The sequence below is a fragment of the Muscardinus avellanarius genome (genome assembly GCF_963383645.1).
Source record: "Muscardinus avellanarius genome assembly, chromosome: 1".
NCBI classification, from domain to species: Eukaryota; Metazoa; Chordata; class Mammalia; order Rodentia; family Gliridae; genus Muscardinus; species Muscardinus avellanarius.
In genome coordinates this window covers 180233782-180250824 of record NC_137786.1, presented here as the reverse complement: position 1 = coordinate 180250824, position 17043 = coordinate 180233782, and the positions used below count along the sequence as shown (strand labels likewise).

The 17043-nt window shown below is 35.6% G+C and overlaps 2 protein-coding genes and 1 pseudogene across 3 annotated transcripts; all 3 read right to left on the bottom strand.

Moving 5' to 3' along the window:
* Nucleotides 1-4515: 4515 nt before the first annotated feature.
* On the bottom strand, nt 4516-5457 carry LOC308267700 (olfactory receptor 51G2-like; the record flags this gene model as incomplete). Its single annotated transcript, XM_080702577.1, has 1 exon — nt 4516-5457. The coding sequence occupies one exon, from the start codon at nt 5455-5457 to the stop codon at nt 4516-4518; it is 942 nt and encodes a 313-aa protein (XP_080558703.1).
* Nucleotides 5458-9124: 3667 nt separating this feature from the next.
* Nucleotides 9125-13305, bottom strand: LOC308258961 (olfactory receptor 51G2-like; annotated as a pseudogene). Its single transcript has 3 exons — nt 12566-13305; nt 12149-12345; nt 9125-9199 (listed from the first exon to the last, which is right to left on the bottom strand). The product of its transcript is annotated as an olfactory receptor 51G2-like (transcript).
* Nucleotides 13306-15278: 1973 nt separating this feature from the next.
* Nucleotides 15279-16223, bottom strand: LOC308258955 (olfactory receptor 51L1; the record flags this gene model as incomplete). The annotated part of the gene is made up of 1 exon (XM_080689605.1): nt 15279-16223. The coding sequence occupies one exon, from the start codon at nt 16221-16223 to the stop codon at nt 15279-15281; it is 945 nt and encodes a 314-aa protein (XP_080545731.1).
* Between the last annotated feature and the right edge of the window lie 820 nt (nt 16224-17043).

Below are 17043 nucleotides of genomic sequence, written 5' to 3'. Positions count from 1 at the left end.
GATTGAAATTATTGTTTCTCTGGTTCTGGCATTTATTAGTTAATTCTTCTTTGTTTAATATCTTTGAGCACTTCCTCTTGTTCTGATTTGAAAGAATAAACTCTTTCAGCTTCTGTTTGTATTGGAATATGATGATGATGATGATGATGATGATGATGATGATGATGATGATGATTTTGTGGTAATGGGATTGGAACCCAGAGGCTTTCTACCTATGGGCTATACTCCCAGACCTATTTTATATTTTATTTGGAAGTGGGGTCTCACTAAGTTTCTGAGAGCCTCACTAAGTAGCTGAGGCTGGCTTTGTCTCTGCCTCCCAAGTGTGGGGATTACAACCATGCACCACCATGCCCGGCCAAAGTTTTTATTTTTAAATTAAATTTGAGAGATATTTTTTCTGGATAGAAAATTTTTGCCACACATTGTTTTCTTTCAGAGTTTGGAATATATTGTTCTAGGCCCTCTTGGCTTTCATGGTTGGTTTGGAAAATCTGGAGTGATTTTAATTGGTTTGCCTCTGAAAGTCACTTGATATTTTGCTTTTGTCAACTTTAGGATTTCCTTCCTGGCCTCTACATTAGTAAGTTTGACTATCTTGTGGTGGGTCAACCTTTTGTCTGATCTTGTCTAAAAAGAGTTCTAAATATTTCATGAACCTGTGTGTCAACATCTTTTTATTTGTTTAAAAGTTTTTCTGATATTAATTCTTTGAAAAGATTGTTGATTTATTTGGTTTTAGCTTCTATTACCTCCTCTATCCCTACTATTCTTAGGTAGCTCTTTTAAAATTGAAACATATCTCTCCAAATCAAATAAATGACAAATAACTTGTATCCAGAAAACAATTCTGACATGACTATATTTGCATCCCAGATGTGAAAATTTTTATACATAGACAATGGATGATGAGAACAGGATTTCTCATTGCTGGAATTAGAGCTAATAGGCAAGTAAGGGGAAGACTGCAGACTCATGCATATCATAACAAATTATACTTGGAGACATCAGCATAATCTCATACTTTGATTGAACATAGATGGTTATACATAGAAATATTTATAAATGTGTATATCTGTATATCAACAGGTTAGCATCAATATATCATCCATTACTTTGTAAGATGAGAAGAGCTAAAGGAGCTAAAGAAAGCTAAAAGAGCTATTAACGAAGAAATATAGCCATTATCAGTATCTTAGCTTCAGATGCCATTTTTAAAAGTAACCAGGCTTACATAAAGAAATAAATGATGGACTTTGACAGAGATTATACATTATAATGCAGGAGCGTGTGGTACTACTAGAGAGCATTAATTTGCAAAACAAATGGTGAATAAAATTGAGGGGGATATGTAAAATAATAATGAAGAAGAAAAGAACAAATCTCACATAAAAAAGAATTTTAAGTAATTTATGTAGATACTGTCCTCTCAATGAAGGGGAACATAACTTCCCATTTTTTTCTATGTAAAACTGTATAGTTATTGCCATTAAAACTACACCACAGGTAAAGACATACTTTATTAATTTTATTTGTTGATGGGAACCTTAGCTGGTTCAATGGTTTAGCAAGTATGAATTGTGCACCTATGTGGAGATTCCTCTCTGGGACTTGGGAGGGAGAGACATGAAATGAAGGCATGGACAATTGTCTATTGGACAACTGACAACTTTATTCTCTAGAACTAAGTTTTTATACCTTTTTTTCCCCTGCACCAAAACCACAACTTCAAAAGAAAGAAAAGCATCAAAGTACAATCTCAAACACAATACAGAATAATTGATATAAAACATACATCATGTGATTGCAGAATACAATCATGGAGGGAAAATTAAAAAACAAGAAGAAACAAAGAGGCCTGGTTAAAGATTATTAAAAGCATGATTACAGCCAGTTCCCGCTCTCACCAGTGGGTTGGGGGTAAGAAATTCCGGAAAGACCAGAAGTCACTCAGAGTCTCGGAAAGCTTGACCTTTCGCCAAACTGCCTTAACTCTTTCAGAAACTTTCGTTCCTCAGGCTTCTTCCATGTCCTCCATCACACCTATAAACAGAGATATATATGCCTTATTATGGCAGTCTGATTTCAATTTATTTGAGTACATAGCCAGTGGAGCTATAACTGGGTCATATGGTAAGTTCATTTCCATTCTCTGAGGACCCTTCACACTAATTTCTAAAGTTGCACTAGAAATTAGTGGTTGGACTGATTTGTATTCCCACCAACAATGGGTTAGAGTTCCTACTTCTCTACTTGTCACCAAGATTTATTTTTGTTGGTGTTTTAACTTATTGCCATTCTGTGCGCCGGGCGTGGTGGTGCACGCTTGTAATCCCCACGCTTGGGAGGATGAGACAGGAGGATCGCAAAGTTTCAAAGCCAGCCTAAGCTACTTAGTGAGGCTCTCAGCAACTTAGTGAGACCCTGTTTCCAAATAAAATATAAAAAATAGGTCTGGGAGTATAGCCCAGAGGTAGAAAGCCTCTGGGTGCCATTCCCAGTACAAAAAATAAAAATAAAAAATAAAAAATTATTGCCATTGTAATTGTGGTTAGGTGAAATCTCAGGGTAGTTTTAATTTGCAACTCTCTGAGTGCTAATGATGATGAAAAATTTTAATATATTTTATTTTAATGAATGCTTGAAGTCAAATCGATGGTCTCACACATGGGAGGCAAGCTCTTCAACTCTTAGCTCTATTCCTAACCCTTTAGGAAATAAAATTTAATAAAAATTTAACTTGATAGTAAACAAACATGATAAACAATAATCCAGTCCAGTCATATGATCAAAGTCAACACCAACAGTGAGTATTAATGTTGCTGACATATTTTTGATAAGATGCAGTTTAAATGGTCTACTTTGGTGGTCTTTCTTCCAAAAACACATAACCTCAATATAATTATGAAAAAAGATATCAGAAAAAAGATATTAATTTTTAAGAATACTTATTAATATTCTTCACGAGAGCCAAGATTTCAAAGACAATAAAATTCTGAGAAAGGTTTACAGTAAGGGGAGTATAGGAAAACCTCTGGCTAGTGCAATGTGGAATAAGAATATCTCTGGCTAGTGGAGTGTGGGATCCTGGAACAGACCTTTCAGCAGTAGAAGTATACTAGATAAAAGCTACAAAAATCTGAGGAAAGGTATCATTTTTATTAACAAAGTACCAATAATGGTTCCTTAATTATAACAAATGTACTGTAGTAAATTAAGATGTTAATAATTAGGAAAACTGGGTGTAGAATACATGAAAATTCTATACTGTTTTAAATTATTTTTCTGTAAATCTAAAATTATAAAAAGATAAAGTTAGCTTAAAAGGAAGGCAGGGTTAACAATGTCAAAGAAAGTAGAGGTGTGAGATAATAGATGGATATAGAATTTAGTATCAGGTAGATCACAGTATCACAAAGTAAAGGACATTTTCAGTGAAATCATGGGGATAGAACTCAGACCACAGGACAATAAGTTTATCACTGAAGGTGATGAAATTGAGTACATACCATTCTTTATGGATAGCCTATATCCTATATAATTAAAACATATATTTCAGTTGATCACATATAATAAATATATATAAATTTGTATAATTATATAACAATATTATATAATTATAAAATAAATAATATATAACAATTATATAGTTATGATACAATTAAGTATATAATTAAAATATTTAATTAAAAATATTTCAGTTATATAATTAAAATGTATATTTAGTTGATCTCATTAGTTGGTAACAAAATCTGAGCACCAAAATGCTAAAATTCTTAATGTTTAACATCTTTTTCTCTATCAATCTCATAATATTAAAGAATATAATTCCTGAACAGCATCTTGAGAATTCCAGTGTAGAATGTAACCTGGAACCCATAAAAGATGATCTGAATTGTATATGAGAAGAATATAAGAACTGGAGACATGTATCTCTTCTTAGATCTTACAAGACACAGTTCAAACATAAAATAATTGATGACTGTTATATAAAATTGATAAATGTACTGAGAGCTCAGAGAGAAAAATCTGAATCTCATGGCATAGTAGAGAAGCTTCAGAATACAATGGCCCCTCACAGACACAGATATATAATTGTTTTTAGATTATATGAAAACTACCCAAATGAATTCTATTCATTTTTCCCAACTTTGTATTCTTTTCTCTGAAAGTGTATGTTTCACTCCTTCATCATTTTCTATTACTTACAGCATTGTAAGTAATACAATGAGATATTGCTGAACTAGTAAGTAGTCTACAGAGCCTATACTGTACAGTTTTTGAAAAATCTTAATCTTCAGAATAAATTGAACAAAGGATAATGAATAACTCCACTAGAAAACAAAACCATGCCTTTATTCTCTCAGATGAATTGATAAAGATACAGTGTTATTGAGGTTTAAATACAGTTAATTAAAGACAAAATACTATAAGTAACATTTAAATTCTACATTGCTTAGAAATAAATATGGAGAAAATGATAGGAAGGATGCATTTTAGAGTCTCTGAATGAATCTAAACATTCTGCTTCTTAAATTTCTTAAGGATTCTGTCACGAATCTGCTTGGTCTTGACACTGTATACAATGGGGTTCATCAGAGGTGGAACCAGCAAGTACACATTAGCCATGAGTACGTGGACAATGGGAGAAGCGCTCTGCCCATAGCGACGGATCATGGACAGGCCAATCATTGGAGTGTAGAAAGTAAGCACAGCACAGATATGGGAAATGCAAGTGTTGAGGGCTTTCACTCTCTCTGCCTTGGAGGCTATCCTCAACACTGTGGCCAGAATGAGGAGATAGGACAGAAGGAGAAGCACTGAATCCAGTGCCATAGAGAAGATGACCACCATAAGACCATAGATGCTGCTCACCCGACGGCTGGATACGGTAGTCTTTATGAGGTCCTGGTGCAGGCAGAAAGGGTAGGAAAGAATATTGACAGCACGATACTGAAGCCTTTTCAGGAGGAAGGAAGCTGGAAAAACCAGCGCCAAGGCCCTTCCAGCAATTGCTAACCCAATCCCAAAGATTACACCATTGGTTAGAATGGTTGCATAGCGTAGAGGCTCTCGGATGGCTACAAAGCGGTCAAAGGCCATGGCTAACAGCACAGCTGACTCAATTATTGAAAAAACATGAATGAAATACATCTGGACCAGGCAAGCATTGAAAGGGATCTCTCGGGCATGAAACCAAAAGACGCTGAACATGGTAGGCAAAGTAGTGGTGGACAGGCCCAGGTCAGTGATCGCCAGCATTGATAGAAAGTAGTACATTGGTTGGTGGAGGGAAGATTCAGTCCTGATAATGAAGAGAATTGTTATATTCCCTGTAATTGAAGTGACATAAACCAAGAAAATGGGGAAGGAAATCAAGCCGTATCTACTTTCAAGGCCTGAGAAGCCTGTCAGAAGGAAACGAGGATATAGGGTAGAATCATTGAAGACAGACATTGTGCTGATGGAGGCCTCCTCAGTCTACATGGAGAGATAAAAACACGGAAAATTAGAGGAAAATTCAACATTGTGGCAAATAAATATGCTTTTATGTGTTTTCTGCATTTAGTATTTTTGGTCACTCCTCTGCTCACAAAAATTAAAAATATTAACCTTTATCAATTAATTTCTTTTTATGACATTTATTAACATGTGAAAGAAAATCTGGTAGTGCTAGGTTTCAAGAAATATATAAGAAATACTGTTATGTACTTACAAACTAGTAGCTAGAGAGCTAAAATGTTAGCCTAACACTCAAACACACAAGATAATAAAAAATATAGAAGAAAAAGAAGGTCATCCTAGCAGTGTGGAAAGATATCGAAGTTGATTCTTGAGTTAAATCTCAAATTACCAACAAGAATTAGATGGAATCAAGGAGCTGCAAATCTGCATCCTGTGCTGATGGGCACCCATACAAATATATAAATATATTTAGAAAGTATAGTGACTCCCATTATAGCTGGGGATATATTCCAAGATCCCTAGAAGAGGTCCGAAGCAGTGGATAGACTAAACTCTTAATGTACTGTTTTTCTCTATACACATACCTATGATAATGTTTAATTTGTAAGATCAATTAAAACATATTAATAATAGCTAATTCAGGAATATACTTTAATATTATTTAAAACTTATGAAACATCTGTTTCCGAATTTTTTCGTTTGACATTACTGAACCAAGAGTGATGGCAGGTAACTATAATTTCAAAAGCAGACTTGTGGATGGTACCCCATGTGTCATAAGTGTAAACAAATGTAATTGAACAAAAGCAAAGCTATAGGAAATGAGGGTTCTCCATATGCTTATAAGAGCTGATTTTAAAATAGAAAATGATCAAACATTTTGAAGAAACATGCACATAAATAAAGAGCTTGGACTTAATCTTAGAGGACACAAGGTACTAAGTGTAATAAAAATGAACCAGCTTAATATTTATATTATGTTGATATCAAACTAGCACCAATGTTAAGAATGTTCTAAAGATTAGGAGAGAAATAATATCATAGTGAATTTTTTGGGGTGGTACAAGGGTTCCTGGAAACCCTTCTACATACAGGTTACACTCCCAGACCATATATATTTTTTTTGAGGGGGGGAAACAGGGTCTCTTAAATCAGCAAGGCTGGCTTCGAACCTGTGCAATCCTCCTGTCTCTGCCTCCCAAGCATGGGGATTACAAGCATGTGCCACCATGCCTGGCTATCATAGTAATTTTTAAAAAGTGTGAAATTAAATCTAACAGTAAGCATGATGAAAGAAATTAGGTATACATGCTAATTTATAGAAGTTATGTATAGAAAAATAACATAATTCAGGTCCTCACATGCTTAGAGAAAATAAAGAGACATAGAAAATTTTTGTGTATTTTATATAATTTTGTCATTTATTAAAACAAATAAAAACCCTGCATAGAAATTTGGGAAACCAGTGAGAAAAGGAATACAGTTAGATTATTATAAATTTAAAGTGTATATGTTGAGATGTTGGAATATAATTCCAAACAGAGGATTATAAAATGAGAAATTATGCCTACTCACAGAGGATTTATGAAGATAAAAAGAGAAGGAGAAAATTCAGAGAAAAAAAATATAAACAAAAAATGCAATGTCTAGTTATGAGAAGAGCTTAGAGATTGTGTATTCAGAGCTCAGGTATCAAATAGATCATATATACTATAGAGAATATGAAACAGATATTCCCATGAAATGGTGAAGACAGACACCAGAATAGAAATCACAATCACTTAGCAATATGATGACTACCCAACTCTGGTTACTCTGGGCATCAAGCAACAACAAAAATTTTCCACACAACATAATTTATATCAAAAGCTTTGTCAAACTTCACATGGTTCATCCTCAATTAGTGATGTGTCACTGTACAGGATGATGAAAATTTTCCACTCTGATAATATTCTCCTTCATTTATAAAGAATCAGATGAAATAAAGAGAAAAGTTGACTTACATACTAATCATAACACATTAGGAATACACTTCTTCATGCATCTTCCTCACTTTTCTAGCCTTTTATCATAAAATTCTCCTAGTATCCATCACTGATCAATGACTGCCATCACATTGACACTCTCACACAATTATGTTCTTCTTTCTTTATACACATTCTCAAAACTTCTGGTAGTCCTCAGGGTCTCCAACCTAGATAACCTGCTCCTAGTTCTTCTTGGAAACATTTCTGACTTAGAGTATTCACAGATGCCAACTGTTATTTACCACCTCAATCACTTTGAATAGATTAATAAATTGCTATAAGTATTAAAAATGGAAATTAGATCACTTCGTGTAACATTTAAGGGACTCAAAAAGATGCATTTAAAGCCTTCTTCATATATTTCTGAAACTTAGTAGATGCTTTGGGGTCAAGTTAAGGTGAAAATGATCAAGTATCCATGGCTTTAGTAATATCATCCAAGGAAAGCAGCAACTCAAATGCAGGTGCAGCCTGGAGTGCCCAAGGAATCACTTGTAAAATACAGTCCCCTGGGGCCCCTCTTGACAGGTACTTGTCCTCATGCCTTGTGTGAGGGTAAGATAGAGGAGGCATTCCAATCATCAACAGTATCACCATCAACTTCACCAATTTAAACATGATAACTTTAGTTAATATTAAACAGAAATGTTTTGAAAGAATAGGATTTCCACTCTAAGTATTCTTACCTGTAGTGCTATCTGTGCCTAGGGTTGAATTTATAATATTATTCTATCCCAGAGCTCTTTTGAGCAGCCGCTGAGCTTTCTGACTCCTTTAATGGAAATCCAGTCTGTACTTGCACTTATCCCAGGGCAGATATTTCACAGGAGTGGATGTCAGTCCTATTTCTTGACCTTCCCTTCTACTTCCTGGATTCTTTAAATAGATAATGCATTGTCTTTATTCATTCTCCTCACCTCAAAGCCTCCTTTCAGTCAGACCTGAGCTCTTAAGTACAGACAGAATTCACTCTGATGCAGGCTGTCTGTGTTTTCTGTCTCTCAAACTTAGCAACTTCTTGTATATTTCAAAAGCCACTGAATGGGTAATAGAAGAATAATATATACAGGGCATTCTAAGGAATATGGTTCTTCAAGGGAGCACAGATATCCTGAGAAAGGTCTCTTCTTCCATGACTCCAGAGCCAGGAAAAGATAAGTTTTGCCTTTAGTTTCCTATACTCTATCTATCTGGGTGCTCTGCCGCACTTCTGGGCTTTAACTACTCTCATCTGTTATCCCCTCTTGACTAGTACATTCCCTTAAGATCACACGGTTTTACTTTTTTTCTCCTCATAACTCTAGGGAAGGTAAATGATGTTTAAGGTATTTCTCTTGCCCAAGGCGAGGAGGTGTTTATGCTAACATGGACTCCCATGTTGAAAAGTAATCGATAAATGTCCTTATGATCATGTGATAGAGAAAACCAATGGGTTTCAATAGAATGACATAAGAAGAAAAGTTTGTGTTCTGAGTAACCAGCAACAGCAGTTACTAGCTGTTGAGTGCTAGAAAAATTATTTTAGTCCTAGCTTTTGCAAGCCAAACATTAGGAATAAAAAACCCTACTTGTTAGCTTATTTTAAAGACTAAAAAATGTATATAAAGTATAACATATCTCAAAATTAGTGCTTATGATAACAATTGCAGATAGCGAAAGGCGATGGGGTCCATATGCATTTGATCCATTAAACGCAATGCTTTCACCTTAGAAAGATGAATATCTCACAATCTCCCTCCAGAAAAACTCCTGTTTAGACTCTCCCACAATCTCCCTCTAATCATTCCTTAGTTTCTACACTAAACTGAAGATACAAAACTATGATAATAAGTGTTATTGCCTCATATCCTCTCTAGCAAATAAATAATTTCTCTGAAATAACAATTTTAAAGGATATCTTATTTGCTCATTCATGAATTAACAGGTAGTGATTATGAGAGTAGAGTATGTGGCAAAACTTTTAGGCTTTAACATACAACACTCTGCTCATCTTTTTTTTTTTTTCTACTACTATTAACCTTTTGGCACCAGGACTCCTTTTTTTCCAGTTATTTTTGTTGCTGTTTCCCAAGACCAATTCTCTTATTGTTTCTTCTCAGATCCATCTTTATGTTTCTATTTTCTTTAATGATAGACCAATTCAAGTTATTATAAGTGCTACAGTTACTTATTTCAAAATGTTTTTTTTTTACCAGCCATTTAAATTTGTTTTTGTAAAAGTCAATATTATGGCATTTTCCTTCTCAAAAATATTTTGTTTTTACATTGCTCTTATTAAATCTTACAACATACCACTATTTTAATAGTGTTAATGGACCAAAAATAAGTACATTTCAATAAATTCTTGGCCAACCAATTTGGGAGAAACTTCACATTGTAATACCATGCTGTGTGAGTATCATAAGTTAATATGTATGACTACAATGCACCAATAAAATATTTTAATTATCATTGCTTTTAGATTATCTGGGAACAACCCCAATAAGTTCAGTTAAGTTGGGTTCAAATTTGCTTCCTTTTATGCTTCTGAAAATGTGCTGTTTCCTTCATTCGTCATTAGTTTTAAATTTTATTTTTAATTTTTTTTATTTGGTGCATTGTAATTTTACATCATATTTTGTACTGAGTGTCAGAAAAATACATGCACACAACTATCTGTGCCCTTCCCACCAGGTCCTTCCCTTCACCCTCCTCCTCCATGCCTTTGAGATTGTGTTGGTTAATTTTGTATGCATTTATAGCTTCACTTCAATATTTGCATTCCTTATTATTTTTGTGCCTTCTTTTCTAATTCCTCTCCACCCCTTTCCTGGAGTCTCTCCTTATATCTTTGATGTTGCTCTTGTTTCTGAATATCTTTCTAGCTTCCTCATAAGAGAAAGAACATACATCTACTTGCTTTCTGAGACTGGCTTTACTCAGTATAATATTCTTGAGTTTCATATTTTTTCCTGTAAATGGTGTGATTTTGTCCTTCATGGCTTAGTAAATTTACACTGTGCAAATATCTCAAAGTTTTGTGATCAATTCATTCATCAGTAGACACCTAGGCTGATTTCATAATTGGCTATTGTAAATTATGCTGCTATGAACATGGACCACCAAGAATCTACAAAGAAAGCCTATAGGAAGAGAAATCTTTACTACCTACCCATCTAAAGAAGATCTAATATCTAGACTGTATAAAAAGCTTTAAAAACTTAACACTAAAAAACAAATAACTCAACAGAAATAGGCAACTAAGTTGAATATACTCTTTTGGAAAGAAAAAATACAAATGGCCAACAAATAATTTTTAAAAATCTCAATATCTTTAATCAGAGCAATAAAAATTAAAACTACACTGAGATTGCATCTAACTGCATTTGAGATGGAAATCATCAAGAACACAAATAATAAATGCTAGTGAGACTTTGGGGAAATAAAAACACTACTGTACTGCTGGGGAGCCTGCGAACTAATACAACTGCTATGAAAATCAGTATTAAGGTTTCCTAGAAGATTGGAAATGGAAATACCTTATGACCCAGTGATAACACTCCTGGACATATTCCAAAAAAAATAAAATCAGAGTATTATAATCACCAAAATATTTTTATAATACCCTTTCTTGCTTGAAATATTTTTTCCATTCTGAAAAGAAGATCAAAAATATTAAAATATTTTTAAGGTAATCATTTTGGGAGTGAATATTATTAAGATTGCAGGGTCACTGGGCGTGGTGGTGCACGCTTGTAATCCCTGCGTTTGGGAGGTGGAGACAGGAGGATCCCGCAGGTTCGAAGCCAGCCATGCTAGCTTAAGAGACCCTGTTTCCAAAAATAAAAAAGTATAAAATAGGTCTGGGAGTGTAGCCTGGAGGTAGAAGGGTTTCCAGGAACCCCAGTACCACCAAAAAAAAAAAAAAGATTGCAGGGTCTATATTATACAACTTCTTATAAATTATTACTTTTGTGTATGTATGATACTGAGGATTGGACCTAGGGGCATCTACCGCTGAGCTACATTTGTGTGTGTGTGTGTGGGGGGGGGGGTTGGGGATGGAACCCAGGGGCATTTGACCTCTGAGCTCCACCCCCTGCCCTTTTTTTATTCTTTATTTTGAAACAGGATCTCACTAAGTTGTGGAGGGCCTCACTAAATAGCTGAGGCTATCCGCAAACCCCGATCCTCCAGTCTCAGCCTCTCAAATGCTGGGATTATAAGCGTGTGCCACCATGCCCAGCTTCTGAGCTACATTTTAAGCCCTATTTTATGTTAGGGTTTTTTTTTTAATTTGAAAGAGTCTTGCTCTATCAGTAGGGATCTCACTAATTTTCTGAGGCTGGCCTTGAACCTGTGCTCTTCTTGTCTCAGCTTCCAAGTACTGAGAATATAGGTATGAGCCACCCATCCTGGCTTAAACATTTTTCTTAAAACCTCAATCTTCTTCAGAAATTGAACAGGGGGTAATGGATAACTTCAGCATAAGATAAAAGTTTTCTTCTTTGTATTAATATTATAAACAATTTCTATTAATAAGCTTTAGATATAGTACCTTATTGTAAAATATTATTAGTTACATTTAAACTCAAAATTCTGTTACTGAGAAATACATAAGGAATACATGGAAGAAAAGCTATAATTTACAGTCTCACTCACACTCACACTCTCACCCACACTCTCTGCTTCTTGAATTTCTTGAGGATTCTGTCATGGACCTGCTTGGTCTTGACACTGTATACAATGGGGTTTATCAGTGGTGGAACCACAAGTGCACATTGGTCATAATAAGCACACGGACAATGAGAAAGTGATGGATTATGAACAGCCCAATCATTAGGGTGTGGAAGGTGAGCACAGCACAGATGTGGGAAATGTAAGATTGTGTGTGTGTGTGTGTGTGTGTGTGTGTGTGTGTGTGGTACTGGAGATGAAACAGCTTTCCACCTCCAATATACACCCCCAGACCTATTTTTTATTCTTTATTTTGAAACAGTGTCTCACTGTGTTGCAGGGGCCCTCACTAAGTAGCTGAGGCTGTCCACAAACCATGATTCTCCTGTCTCAGCCTCCAAAATGGGATTACAAACATGTGCCATCATGCCCGGCTGGGTAATGTAAGATTTGAGGGCTTTCACTCTCTCTGCCTTGGAGGCTATCCTCAACACTGTGGCCAGGATAAGAAGATAGGACAGAAGGAGAATCACTGAATCCAGTGCCATAGAGAAGATGACCACTATGAGACCATAGACACTGCCCACCCAATGGCTGGATACGGTAGTCTTTATGAGGTCCTGGTGCAGGCAGAAAGGGTAGGAAAGAATATTGATAGCACGATACTGAAGCCTTTTCAGGAGGAAGGAAGCTGGAAAAACCAGCGCCAAGGCCCTTCCAACAATTGCCAACCCAATCCCAATGATTACACCATTGGTTAGAATGGTTGCATAGTGTAGAGGCTCTCGGATGGCTACAAAGCGGTCGAAGGCCATGGCCAACAGCACAGCTGATTCAATTATTGAAAAAACATGAATGAAGTACATCTGGACCAGGCAAGCATTGAAAGGGATCTATCAGGCATAAAACCACAAAACACTGAACATGGATGCAAGGTAGTGGTGGATAGGCCCAGGTCAGTGATCGCCAGCATTGATAGAAAGTAGTACATTGGTTGTTGGAGGGAAGACTCAGTTCTGATCATAAAGAGGATCATGATGTTCCCTGCAATGGAAGTAGCATAATCAAAGAAGATGGAGAAGGAAATCTAGCCGTATCTACTTTCAAGGCCTGAGAAACCTGTCAGGAGGAAATGAGGATATAGGGATAAGAACATAGAAAATTAGGAGGAAAAGTAAACATGGTAAAAAGGAAAGATTCTTTGATGTGTGCTGCCTTATGTTTAGTGTTCTTGATCACTCCTCTGCTCACAATATTTAATATTTTATTGTTTTTAATAACTCTTTGCACGTAATATCTAATATTTATTATTTTACCACTTAATTCACTTTTCATGGCACATTTATTAAGAACATTTTAACGAAAATATGGCAACAATAAAAATTAAGAAATGTATAAGAAACATCTTCAAATACAAACTAGTGGATACAGAACCAAAATTAGAGTAGTATTTTAACACCTAAACATACAAGATGATTCAAAATACAGAAGAGAGGCCAAGGTCATTCAGGGAATCCAAGAAGGGTTATCAAAGGTGATTCTTAGGTCTCAAATGACAATTGTGTGTTTGGTGAAATCAAAGGGCCATGATCTGCATCCTGAACTAATTGACACCCATGAAAATGCAGAAACATCTTAGAAAGTGTAGTGGCTCTCAGTATAACCGCGATGTATTCTAAGGTCCCCAGTGGAGGTCTAAAACTTGATAGACTATACTGTTTTTCCTATATTCACATACTTATGATGAAATTTAATTCATAATATCAATTAAAATATGTTAAGAACTATTGCTAAAATAGAGTATAGATATATATTTAAAAGAAAGTTATTTAAACTTTATGAATGATCTGTTTCTGGATTTTCCATTTAATATAATTAAACCAAGGTTGACAACAGGTAACTAAAGGGGGGTGGTTTCCTACGTCACAAGTATAAGGAAATGTAATTGAGCAAAACTGTAAGACATGAGAGTTTTCTGGGTTTTTTTTTTCATCCGAGCTAAGTTTAAATAAAAATAGACCATAATTAAAGAAGAAACACGTGCATAAATATAAATAGCTTGGACTTATCTTTAGAGAACACAAGGCACTAAATTTAATAAAGAAGCAATCAGCTTGACCAGATTTATAGTATGTCAGTGTCAAACTAGGGACAATGAATGTGAAGAGTGCTCTAAAGGTTAACCAAGAGACATCAAAGAAGTTATTATCGTAATAAAAATGTGGATGGAAGTAAATTCTAAGAGTAATCGCTCTAACAGTTAAGATAACAATTACATACATGACAAAAATAACTTGACTCAGATTATCATATACTAAGAGAGGAAAAAGAAATTTATAATAAGTTCACTTATTTTGTAAAAAAAAACTTTTTGACATTTATTGAACCAAATAAACAAAAACAAACCAGCATAAAAATTTGGGGAATCAGTGAGCAATATCAATGCAGTTCAGTCATGATAAACTTGAGGTACATGCATATTGTTCCAAACAGAGGGTTGAGAAAGGATGAATTACTCCTACTCATGAAGAAAGGATGCATAATAGAGCAAGGGAAAGAGAGAGGGGAAAATATTGGGAGGGAGGGAGGGAGGGAGGGAGAAAGGGAGAGAGAGAGAGAGAGAGAGAGAGAGAGAGAGAGAGAGAGAGAGAATAAATTCAGAGTAAAAAGAAAATGAAAGCAAAGAATACAATGTGGAGTTATGAGAAGAATTTACAGCCTGTGAGCCCAGAGCTCAGGTATCAAATAGATGATGATGGATTTTAGGGATCTACAGCTTCTTCATTCTAAATGTTGTTTTTACTAGCCATTCAAATCCTGCTTTCCTAAAATTGAATATTATGGATTTTATTTTTCCTTCGAAAATGCTTACTTTTTATATTAGTCTTACATACATTATCTATCATGAAGTCTCATAATTATCTTGAAGATAGATTAGGCCAGTTATTATCATAGTTTGATCCTGAAAACCTGAGTGACATAAAGGTTAATGATTACCTGAGATCACATATTTAGGAAGTGAAAACATCAGGAACTTAAGCAGATGACCAAGACTAAGACCAAAATCATATTTATACATAATAAAATAGCTGGCCTAATATTTTCAGCGGAAAAACAGGAGAATCAAGGTTAAACTCTCCTTAGTCCAAACTTGCGGAGAATTCCCAGACGAATCTGCTTTGTCCTGACACTGTAGACAACAGGATTAAGCACTGGAGGAAGAAGCAAGTAGATGTCAGCCATGAGGACGTGGACTACAGGAGACAGATGCTTCCCAAAGCGATGGACCATTGACACCCCGATAACCGGCACAAAGAAAATGAGCACCACGCAGACATGAGAAACACATGTGTTGAGTGCCTTTAGCCGCTCTTCCCGAGAAGCAATACCCAGCACAGCATTCAGAATCATAATGTAGGAAAAAAGTATGAAGACTGAGTCCACACCTAGTGTGGCAATAACTACACAGAGTCCATACACACTATTGATCCTAGCATTTGAACAGGATAATTTTAGAACGTCTTGGTGCAAACAGAAGGCGTGGGAGAGGGCATTGACATGGCAGTAGCGATAGCGCCTTAGTAGCAGCGGCGTAGGCAGCACAACGCCCATGCTTCTTAGCAGGCAAGCCAAGCCAATCTTCCCAATCACACTGTCGGTGAGTATGGTGGAGTAGTGCAATGGACGGCAAATTGCAACTAAACGGTCAAAGGCCATAGCCAGCAGCACCGAGGACTCCAGAAATGTAAATGTGTGGATGAAGAACAGCTGAGCGTAGCAAGCACTTGCCTGGATCTCCCGAGCATCCAACCATAGTACAGCAAGCATCGTGGGAAGTGTGGACATGGACATGCCCAGGTCGGTCAATGCCAAGAAGGAAAGGAAGTAATACATGGGCTGATGGAGGGAGGACTCTACCCAGATGACGGAGAGGATTGTTAAATTACCAAAAAACGCTACCAGGTAGGCAAGACAGAATGGGATCGAGAGCCAGGAATGAACATACTCCAGTCCTGGAAAACCCCTCAGGATAAATATGGGCTCCACCATATCACTGTTATTCCAGGCCACCATAGCGACCCTTGAGGGACTTGGCAGACAGTGAAGAATATTCCTTTTTATTATTCTTTACTATTCCCTATGATTATCCATCAAAATTATCTTGTGTGAGTACAAGCAATACATCTTTCCTCTAACTTCATATTACAAGAAATGAAAACTCTCTCATTAATCTTACATAAAAACTCCCCAAATTAAATATCACCAAACTCTGGAACAAAAGTATGCCCCACATAAATAGGGTCATCTCTGACAAGAAATCCGTAGCTTTACATCGAGGACACTGAAAAGCTTAAGCAACATAAGAATAGAGAAAGAAAAGTCTTACTATAAATTATAAAGATAACATCAGAGAAAAGCATCATAAATGCCAATTGATTTGCATAAAACTCCTATCAGAAATGTTCTTAAACAAATGAATTATTGCTTTAAGATATTTTCATGCATGATAATTGAATTGATCCCAAGAACTCAATATAGTTTCACTTCAAATTTTTAATAATCTTCAGTATTTAGACATTTTAAATATGTAATACTTTAGCGATAAAATATAAATAACCTATAATATAAAAGAAAGCATGTGCAAATCTCTAATCCCAGCACACTTACAATTTTTAGATGTTTGGGATAGCAACTAATTCATAACATAAAAACATTCTCACAGGCTTACACCTGCAAAATAGGAAAATCACAGATTCAGTATCAGCCTTAGCAACCTAGCAAAACTCTGTTTTATAGCAAAAAATTTTTGAAAGGGCTAGGAGGAAGAAGGGCTCAGAGGTAGAATGCCTCTAGCAAAAAATCAAACAAACAAAACAAACAGTAAAAAATATTC